This window comes from Alosa alosa, chromosome 10 (genome assembly GCF_017589495.1).
Source record: "Alosa alosa isolate M-15738 ecotype Scorff River chromosome 10, AALO_Geno_1.1, whole genome shotgun sequence".
Taxonomy (NCBI): domain Eukaryota; kingdom Metazoa; phylum Chordata; class Actinopteri; order Clupeiformes; family Clupeidae; genus Alosa; species Alosa alosa.
Window position 1 is genome coordinate 3,769,681 of NC_063198.1, and position 9,152 is coordinate 3,778,832.

Below are 9,152 nucleotides of genomic sequence, written 5' to 3' on the forward strand. Positions count from 1 at the left end.
TTCGAAGCTTGTCTTTGTCTCCCCTTTCGAATACAATAAAAAATTACTTGAAAAAAAATTATATCCCGAGAAAAGTGGATTTTGAGGGGTACTGCTCCATAGACCTCCATTCATTCTGGACTCGCCCACGAGCGCCCCTAGATGCAGTACCACACCGGAAGCGTTCCGAGAGTGAAGGTTCTCCCCTTATTAGACATTCTCTGCTTCTATACTCTTTGGCTCTGTTCTAGGTCTCTGAAGGCTGCGTTGCTAGGCAACATCAAATAAACGAAATGAGAGTCTTTTCAAGGTATTAAAAGTGTACGTGTGATTACGAATGGATGTGTGTGGATTGCAATTAGAATAAACAAGAAATATATATAACAATAATGAAAAATTTAATTTGAATACCATCAATGTGAAAATAAATGTACTACATCAGCAATAAATAGGTAATGTTCTCCTTACCATTTCAGTTCTTAAGTCCATACTATCCCAAGGCTGAGCAAGGATTTCATGATTGGGCAAGGCTGCCCAGACATTGTGCATACTTGGAAGGCATTGTGATAGAAGTGCAAAGGTGAAAGGTGATAGTTACCAAAAACCTGTGGGTGGTTTGCCAAATGCTGGAAACTTTTGGAATATTTATTTTTTTTTTTTTTTTAGCTTATGCACCCTCACATTGGAGTCCCCAGTTCATATACAAAATTTGGTATTGATATGTGTCAGTGTTCCTGAGATATGTCAACGCATTCCAGTGGGTGTTCCCGACGGTAGCTATGCAAATGACTTGAAGTAAAACCGTAGGCTAATGTGATTGGTTGGTGCCGTCCGTAGATTGGCTTGTTTGGCCATGTAAATGTCAACTGAGCTTACAGTATATGGAGATGTCCACATTGTTGTTATTTTGTTTTATCTATTATATCCCACAGTTCCATTTGCATGTATTAATCTTTTATCCGGACCAATTTAAGCAAATATCCTATAGTGAATACAGAAAATCCAACCAAAATATGATTGTATTATTTTTATTGAAGGTTTTGAATGTGATAATTAATAATAAAGAGTGATAATGATTGTGATTTAGATTTAATGTGATAAAAGGGATATTTTGTAGCACAGTAGAAGTCTACAAGACTCCAGCAGCAGCAGCAGCCTTATCAGGCAGGCTAATCATGACTGTGCTTCCTCTGCTTGCGGTCTTCTATTGCAGGTCTCCTCCTCGGTCTCTCCTGTCCACTGCAGGTCTTCTCCTCGGGCCAGCCCAGTACCAGTACCCATCTCTACCATACCAGCCATGCTCAGCCTGGCTCTCCTGCTCCCAGGCCCTGTTCCACCAAGCTCTGGTTCCTCTCTCCATCCTTCCGTTCCAATCTGTGTTATCTCTCTCTCTCAATCAGTTCCTTCCCATGTCCTGGGGCTGTTTGTTCCCGTGCCTCTGTGCTGGGGTGGTCACCTCCTGTCCCACCAGCAGCGGGTCTCCATTGGTCTTTCCCCAGCACGTTGTTTCCTGCTCGGTCGCCCTGCCTCTCGGGCTCCTTCCTTTTCTCGTTGTCTACGTCTTGACCGCCTGGGTGGTCACTCTCCCTGGTCTCTTTAGCTTTAGCTCCTCTCTTGGCTCCCCTGCCTCGCTTTCCTCTCCTCGTCTTGCGTTTGTGTTTGTGTTCGGCTGGTAAAACACTCTCCTCATCTATATATTATGTACATTGAAAGGAGCGGAGATTCAGGGTTGAAAACAGTAATGTTTTGCATGTCATGGAAACTGCTTATCTGCTATTAAGACTGCTGTGTACCTTCCTGTGCTTCTTTGTCCACCATCTTGTCTTTGGCGGCAGCTTCTCCTACACTCAGGTGCCCAGCTTGAGCCAGTGGCAGACCTACAAGCAAATGAATACGCGTAAAGAATCTTACCTGACATGTATCTATCCTCCTTTCAGTTTGCAACCAGATCAGCACACTAGTGGCAGTGACATCAGCTCTTTTTTTCACCCTCAAGAAGTTGCATGTCCAGCTTGATGTTATGTGCTGCTTCACCTCCATCCAAGTGCATAGCCTCAGTTTTCTCCTTTTCCTCCTTTCTAACCGCGTCCAGTTCTTTGACCAGATCTAATGCAGACATGGAAGGCATCAGGGAATTAGCTTATAGGGAATGTTGGGATATTCGCTTATAGGGAAAGCTGGGATATCCATTTTGTCCTTATACTTACTCAGGTCAGTGTCCACCATATCCAGAATACCCTTAGGCTCTATGTGGGCCATCTCAGTGGCACCTTTGTCCTGCTCTGCTGACAGAAGTAAGAAGTAAAATGCATGTAAAGTTGATTAAAATCAAAGTTAGACAGCATGTGTTTAAATGTTGATCTGTTTGCTACAGTATTCCACTCAGACTTACTCAGAGCAGAGTCTACGTTGTCCAAGAGATCAGTAAGCACAGCCTTCGCCACAGACGTGCCCTCCTTCTCTTCTCCTTTCAGTGTTGTGGTCAAATCTAAAGCATCAGTGAGCAAGATACATCAGTACCAATCCTGGAAGATTTGAACCAAATTCTGGGATGTCTGCTCTTTGTCGTATAGGCTACTCACTCAGTTTAGAGTCCACGTCTTCAAGAATGTTGTTCAGGACAGTCTTTATTTCGGATATCACTTCCTGCTTTTCTTCTTTTAGCTCTGTTGTCAAATACAAAGCAATCATATAAAAGTTACCTAATCATTAGAAGTATTGGAGGATTAATCATCCAGGGATTTCCGTGTTGATATTTAACTCACTCAAAGCAGAGGCTACGCCATCCAGGAGGTCATTAAGAACAGAAATTGCTTCAGCTGTTCCCTCCTCTCTTGCTCTTTGTTGCTCTGTGTTCAAATATACAAAAATGAAAAAAACACTCAGAAGTCCATTACTATCAGAACTAGGCAATATACCTCAATCCTGGAAAGTTCATCAGTAGCCCTACTACACTCACTTGAGACACAATCAACTTTGGCTAAAACATCAGAGAGGACGGCCTCCACCTCACGGTCCCTCTCTGCTTTCTGCTCAGCTTCCAGATCTGAAAAAGGAAATGATAAAACATGGGTTATTGCAAGTATTGCTGGAAATCTTGTGGAAGTATTGAGTAGTTCTGTAGTTCCTTGAACTTACTCATAGCATTATCCACCCCATCTGGAATGTCATTTAGCACGGCAGAGACTTCAGTGGCGTCCTCCACATTCCTGTGGTTCTTGGTAGTAGCTTGATCTAGTTCATTAAACCAATTAAAATCAATCAATGCCAAGACCTTCATTAACTGCACAGTAGTTCATTACTAGATAGTAGTGTACATAAATGCTGGAATCTTCATTCTGTACTATACTCACTTGAGATGGAGTCAACCTTGGCTACCATATCAGAATGGTGACCACTACTTCACTGTCCTTCTCTCCCTGCTGCTCTCCTGTCAGAGCTGACATAGGGAATAAAAACAAGTCAAATCAGTCCAGCCCAGCAACTGGAGAACTGGAATGGTGGTGTGTATCTATACAGTAGTGAACAAAGGTTCATTAAAATCAATACAAAGCACTTTGATCAAAAGCTGGAGAATATGTTTGGTAAGTTATAGACTACTCACTCATAGTAGAGTCAACCTTGTCCAACAGGTCATCCAGGACAGCCACTACATCCTGGTCAATGTCCTTTTCCTCTGGATTGGTCACCCCAGCTGCTTTAACTAGCCCTACAGCAAGTCATTTGCAGATAAGTTAGCTCAACTTCACCCTCAAGTGTTTAGATTTGCATTTGGAAGGATCTGTGCTGTGTCACTGTACTCACTCAGAACACATCCGGCCTCGCTCAGGATACTATTGACCTCGTCCACCCTGTCAGTCATGTCACCCAGTAGGTCGATAAGCAGGGCAACTTTCTCCTTTTGACCCTTCTCCTTCATTGGACCATTTGCAGCCGAGTCTCCATCCTGCTGCTCAGCGTTGTCCAGACCAGCTGCCCTTCCTCCATCTGCAGGCTCCTCCGTTCCTTTCTCTGCCTCTGGGTCCACCCTCTCCGGGGCCCCATTCAGAGCCTCAGCGGCCTCATCCTTGCTGCCCACCTCGCCTCCGTTCCCGGCTCTCTCCAGCTCCGTTCTCTTCAGTTCCCTCAGGAGAACCTTCCTCAGCTCCCTCTTGAGTTTCTTCTCATTCTTACAGTCCTCATCGGGCTGAATGCCCAAAGCCTCCAGTTCTCTCTTCAAGTCCTCAAGTTTCTCTTATTACTTATTAGACATTTTCTGAAACAGTTAAGCGACAGTACGCGACAATAGCGGGCAATATGGCGGCGAAATACGTCAAAATAAAGGTACAGACGAACGATCAGATAAAGTAGGTTAAAATTCGGTTTACACGAAATGTAAACATGTTGCTGAAACTTAGCCTATGTCAATGCATGTGCAAATGTTGTAATTGTAGCGGTCTTGCTAACATCCTTGAAATTGAACGGAAGTGATCTCACGCAACACCTTTCTCAATGTGGCAAGACCATAGACTGTATATATAGAACCAGTGAGAATTGAGTGTGGATAATGCAATTTAGTGCATATATACAGTCTATGGGCAAGACAAACCAGAGCCCGTCTACGGACGTTCTCTGGACAAACGTCTCCATCTCCTGATGTAGGCTACTATTAAAAGAGAGGGGAACAAAAACAAACATAGAAAAAGGGGATAATAATGTACTATACATCGATTTAAAGTTAACGTTTTTATACGATTATACCTTGCATTAATATAATTGTGGAAGGATTACCTTTTTCATTAACAAGACCTAAAATAACACTATTATCAAAAAACACTTAATTCAAACTTAGGGTGGTAGACTAAAATGGACTCCTTGTACTTTCAGAATAGATATTTATGCCAAATTCGTCTTTATAGGTATATGCCATACTAACTCTGTACGGACTCATATAGCCTACCCTAGGCCTGTCATACTACAGTATACACAATGATTTGACAATGACATTGAACTTTAAATTGTGTGGCTATGGAAACAATAAGTTGTGCATATTTAAAAGGGGGTAAAATGGACTCCTTATAACATATACTTTCAGAATACACATAGATACCAAGTTTGCCTTTGTAGTACCAGGCAATGCCAAGTCTGTACCAAGTCACTAGGCCTTCTATTGACACACACTGTTGAACTTCAAATTGTGTGGCTGTGAAAACAATAAGTTGTGCATATGTAAAAGGGGAGTGAAATTAAATCCTTATAACATGTACTTTCAGAATATATAAAGATATCTATCTTTTATTTTGAAGGATTCGCGAATGGTGGCCATATTATAATATAAACTTACTGTCGCTAGTTTCACACTAGTTTTAAGCCGTCGCATGAAATAAGGAGACTACAGACAATTCGGTTTTCAATTCAACTGTTAAACTAACTAGATGTACCGCAGAGCGGTACAAAATATGACCGCCGCCCAGTCCAGCACATTTTTTCCACAAAAAGAAATCACGCTGAAAGGCCTATATGATTCTAACTGTCTCACTAAATTGCATTATCCACACTCAATTCTCACTGGTATCTGCTAGACAACAAGTACCAAAACATGATTAGTTCATAGATTTCACATGTAAAATTCATTTTATACAACCCCACCTCCATCTTGCCTGTTCATAATTCTGAGAAATTCTTGATTGTTTGTGTTATGTTTATGTTATGTGTGTGGGTGTGAGAGTGTGTTTGTGTGTGTGTGTGTGTGTGCGTGCTTGTGTGTGTGCCTGCGTATGTGCCTGAGCATACATATGTCTACTGTGTGACATGCCCACCAAGTTTTGTGTACCCCGGTCTTTCAGTGTCCCGGGAATCCTTGTTGGTGTACGTCACTAAATGTACATATACATTATTTTATTGTAAGGCCCCCCATGAACGAAAGTACACAAAACTTGGCATGCATTCGGAGGGTGTCATAATGATCCTACACTTTTAATTTCGTGCAGTTTTGACCTTGTCAGCCAGAGATATTGTGATGAAAACACCTAATTTTTTTTGCTTTTTAATTTTTTAACTAGGTGGCGCTATATATGAAATAAGTGGTAATGGGATGGGTTGACATGCCCCCTTAAGACCAACATACATAAAAAAGGTGGACCTCCTAGGCCCTACGGTTCTCGAGATATTCACAGAAAACTGTCTCCGGCCACCTACAGGCCAGTTGGTGTCTAGTAACATAAATTCATTTATTGTGTGGCCCCCCATGAACGGAATTCCACAAAACTTGGCGTGCATACAGAGGGTGTCATAATGATCCTACACTTCCAATTTCGTGCAGTTTTGACTATGTTAGGTCACAGATACCTTCAATTACAACACCTCATTTTGACTTTTTTGTGTTTAACTAGGTGGCGCTATACATGAAATGAGTGGTTATGGAATGGGTTGACATGGCCCCTTGAGATCAACATACAAAAAAAATTGGTCCTCCTAAACCCTACGGTTTTCGAGATATTCACAGAAAACTGTGTCTGCCCTACCCTCCTTTCAGGGGGTCCAGTCCAGTAGGGGGGCTACAGATCAAAATGAAAAACGATGGTTCCATGCTATCCATGTGGGGTTACATGCCCACCAAGTTTCGTGTACCCCGGTCTTTCAGTGTCCCGGGAATCATTGACGGAAATTTGGGCATGCGAAAAAGAAAAAGAAAAAAAGTCCCATTTTGGGGACTGGCCAGTAAGAGACACCCAGCCTGACAAACCAGGGATGTGCTGATCTTTAGAGTTGGTTTTACGAGCAAGGACCCAAATTAGATCAGATGATTCTGATTGAGTATGTGAGGTTGTGGTGGAATTAGATGACACCGAATTAGGTGGCTCCGATCGTTTCCGTTTATAGTAGGTTGGCAACTCTGTGACAGGACTTTTAAATGACCGTTGTTTTTTGGAGGCTGAATGCTAGGATTGGACTGTTCTGCGGTAGAGATCTCGATATCTGCACATAAGTCATGTGTAGGCTGTGCAGAGATGGGGGCTTCTGCATCTGCAAACTCATGCATGGTCTGTACTGACGGAAGTGCGCCTGGATCCTCACAGAAACCTAGGTCTTGCATGTAGATCCCTGCAGCAGTATGGATGGAACCTGCACCATTTACATCTGATACTAGCTGATCGAAATTGTCCCAGTCACTGTGAAAGACTGCACCATCAGGCTGCTTCTTGATGACATCTGAGTTGCTGATTAATGAAGCACTATTGACAATTGAATTTGCCAGAGCTGGTTCAAGTTCAATTGAGTATGTGTATGACTCAAAGTGACCAAGCCTATTGATCAATGTGGTGATGCGCTTTGATCTGAAGAGATGGCGCAGTGTCATACAAAGCAAGATGTGTTTTTTCATCTTCCATTGACCTGATGTAGCTGCTCTGCAGAGGTCCTGAGAAATGGAGGATGCCAGACTTTCCTCCCGATGTGACGGCTTCTTACCTCCACAGATGATGTTTAAAATGAATCGTAACACTTCTGGTGGAATCTCCTCCTTAGGGTCATGAAGATTGTGAGCCCTCGGGGGCCAAGGCAGTGGCTCAGCGGTTTTGAAGGCAGTAAGAATTTTCTTGTGAAGATCATAGCTCACGTCTTTGCACCAGTCTTTAATTCCCAACTCATAAGCTGAACGCAGGATGAAAAGTCAATACAATCTTTCAGATCAGGGCAGCCTTCAATTTTTTGCCTCAGGTTATGACTTGTGATTTCAGCAATAGATGCTTCTCTGAATTCCTTTAAGGTGTCATTATACAATGCTGTGAGGTGAGCAAGTTTAATAACCTGACCGTTCTGGATAACTTCCATTTTGATATGGCCATGCACACGAGTAAAAGCTTTACTTATCAGTGCCTTCTTTGTAGTTCTTTCAGATGTTGCAGATGAATTGTGAGTCTGGGGTACTCGTTTTACCATGTACTGTCTTCGACAGCATTCATGATACTGTGCCTCCTTAGCAAAAAGATCAAGTCCTCTGATTTTGCACAGCAGGTCTTCATCACTGAGTTCCTTGGCTTTTTCCCCTATATTTCTGTATGCACTTGACTGGAATTTTTGTAGGTTGTATCTTTTGCCAGACACTTGCTTCACTGTGCTACCTTTGCAGAATATGCAGTACTGCCCAAACAAAACTGGAGAATCCATATGATCTCTGGCTTGTCTTGTTGACGCATTCTCTGCTTGACACTTGCCTAAAGCATGCTTTGCCTTTTGGAAAAAAACACGTTGGCAGCTTTTATGGTAGCCACAATCCAAGGACAATTCATCAGGAATTGATTCAACAATATCTTGCATTCCACCACAATCAAACACTTGTGTTTGAAGTTTCTTTTTCATGTCATGAATTTCAGTAAATGCAGTCTGCGGATCAGCCTTAGAAGACAAAAGAATGAACTTGTCTTGTACAGTCCCCTTGTTACCATGCAGGATACAGTTTTGAAGACATGGCTGAGGTGGTGGCTTTTGTTTTGAAGAACCCTGGCCAATTGTCCAGTCTTCATCATGATGCCTTTTCTTTGGCATGTTTCCAGGTTTAGATTGTTGATTGTGTTACACCCATCTGAAAATAAGTTTCATTACAGCAATGAATTCAAAATGTGCAAAAATCTAATTATGTAAATGTCCATTAACATAATCTAACACTAATATGGATGACACAATGCTTGTAAAACAGCATCTAAATAAGAAAAGATTAAACTGAGAGGACTTTATCAGGAAGCAGACAAGCAGAGGCTAATAACCACAGCTAGCTAACACATCAGCTATCTTTGCTAGTGCTGGAAATACTTGGTCAAGGCGAAAAACAAGGCAAAGATAAGGACAATGATTTAATACAATAGTCTGCACTGTGGCTTTCAATGTGTGATTGATGTACATTATTTCACTTCATGTAACTTAATGTTATAAATCGTTTCTGCACGCGATCATAAGTCCTTAAAATTATCCCCACGAGCGACATTTGATTAGCTAAAACATATTAGACAATCGAAGTTAGGTTTATGACTGTCCATTTAACACACACACACACACACACACACACACACACACACACACCGAAGGGGATCAACTTACCTCAAAATGGTCTTTGGAGTGAGAATAATTTCGGATGGGATGTTGGTTAGAATGTTGGTTCGGTTAGTGTGTTGGCTGGTTTTGTGTGTTATCTTGCA

General features: G+C 42.1%; 1 protein-coding gene across 1 annotated transcript; it reads right to left on the reverse strand.

The window, feature by feature from the left end:
- Positions 1–1,358: 1,358 nt before the first annotated feature.
- On the reverse strand, positions 1,359–3,360 carry LOC125301695. Its single transcript, XM_048254388.1, has 10 exons — positions 3,333–3,360; positions 3,118–3,213; positions 2,939–3,025; positions 2,745–2,828; positions 2,562–2,645; positions 2,372–2,467; positions 2,187–2,261; positions 1,969–2,085; positions 1,773–1,856; positions 1,359–1,669 (listed from the first exon to the last, which is right to left on the reverse strand). Exons 1-10 carry the CDS (start codon positions 3,358–3,360, stop codon positions 1,359–1,361), a joined length of 1,062 nt encoding a protein of 353 aa, XP_048110345.1.
- Between the last annotated feature and the right edge of the window lie 5,792 nt (positions 3,361–9,152).

What these genes read in the sequence shown, in the direction of transcription:
- LOC125301695 (XM_048254388.1), bottom strand. Translation starts at nt 3,360, where the DNA reads ATGGTAGCCAAGGTTGACTCCATCTCAA. An exon ending in CAAGGTTGACTCCATCTCAA is followed by an intron (nt 3,214 to 3,332) that starts GTGAGTATAGTA and finishes TTAATGAACTAG; the next exon opens with ATCAAGCTACTACCAAGAAC. An exon ending in AGACGTGGACTCTAAACTGA is followed by an intron (nt 2,468 to 2,561) that starts GTGAGTAGCCTA and finishes CTGATGCTTTAG; the next exon opens with ATTTGACCACAACACTGAAA.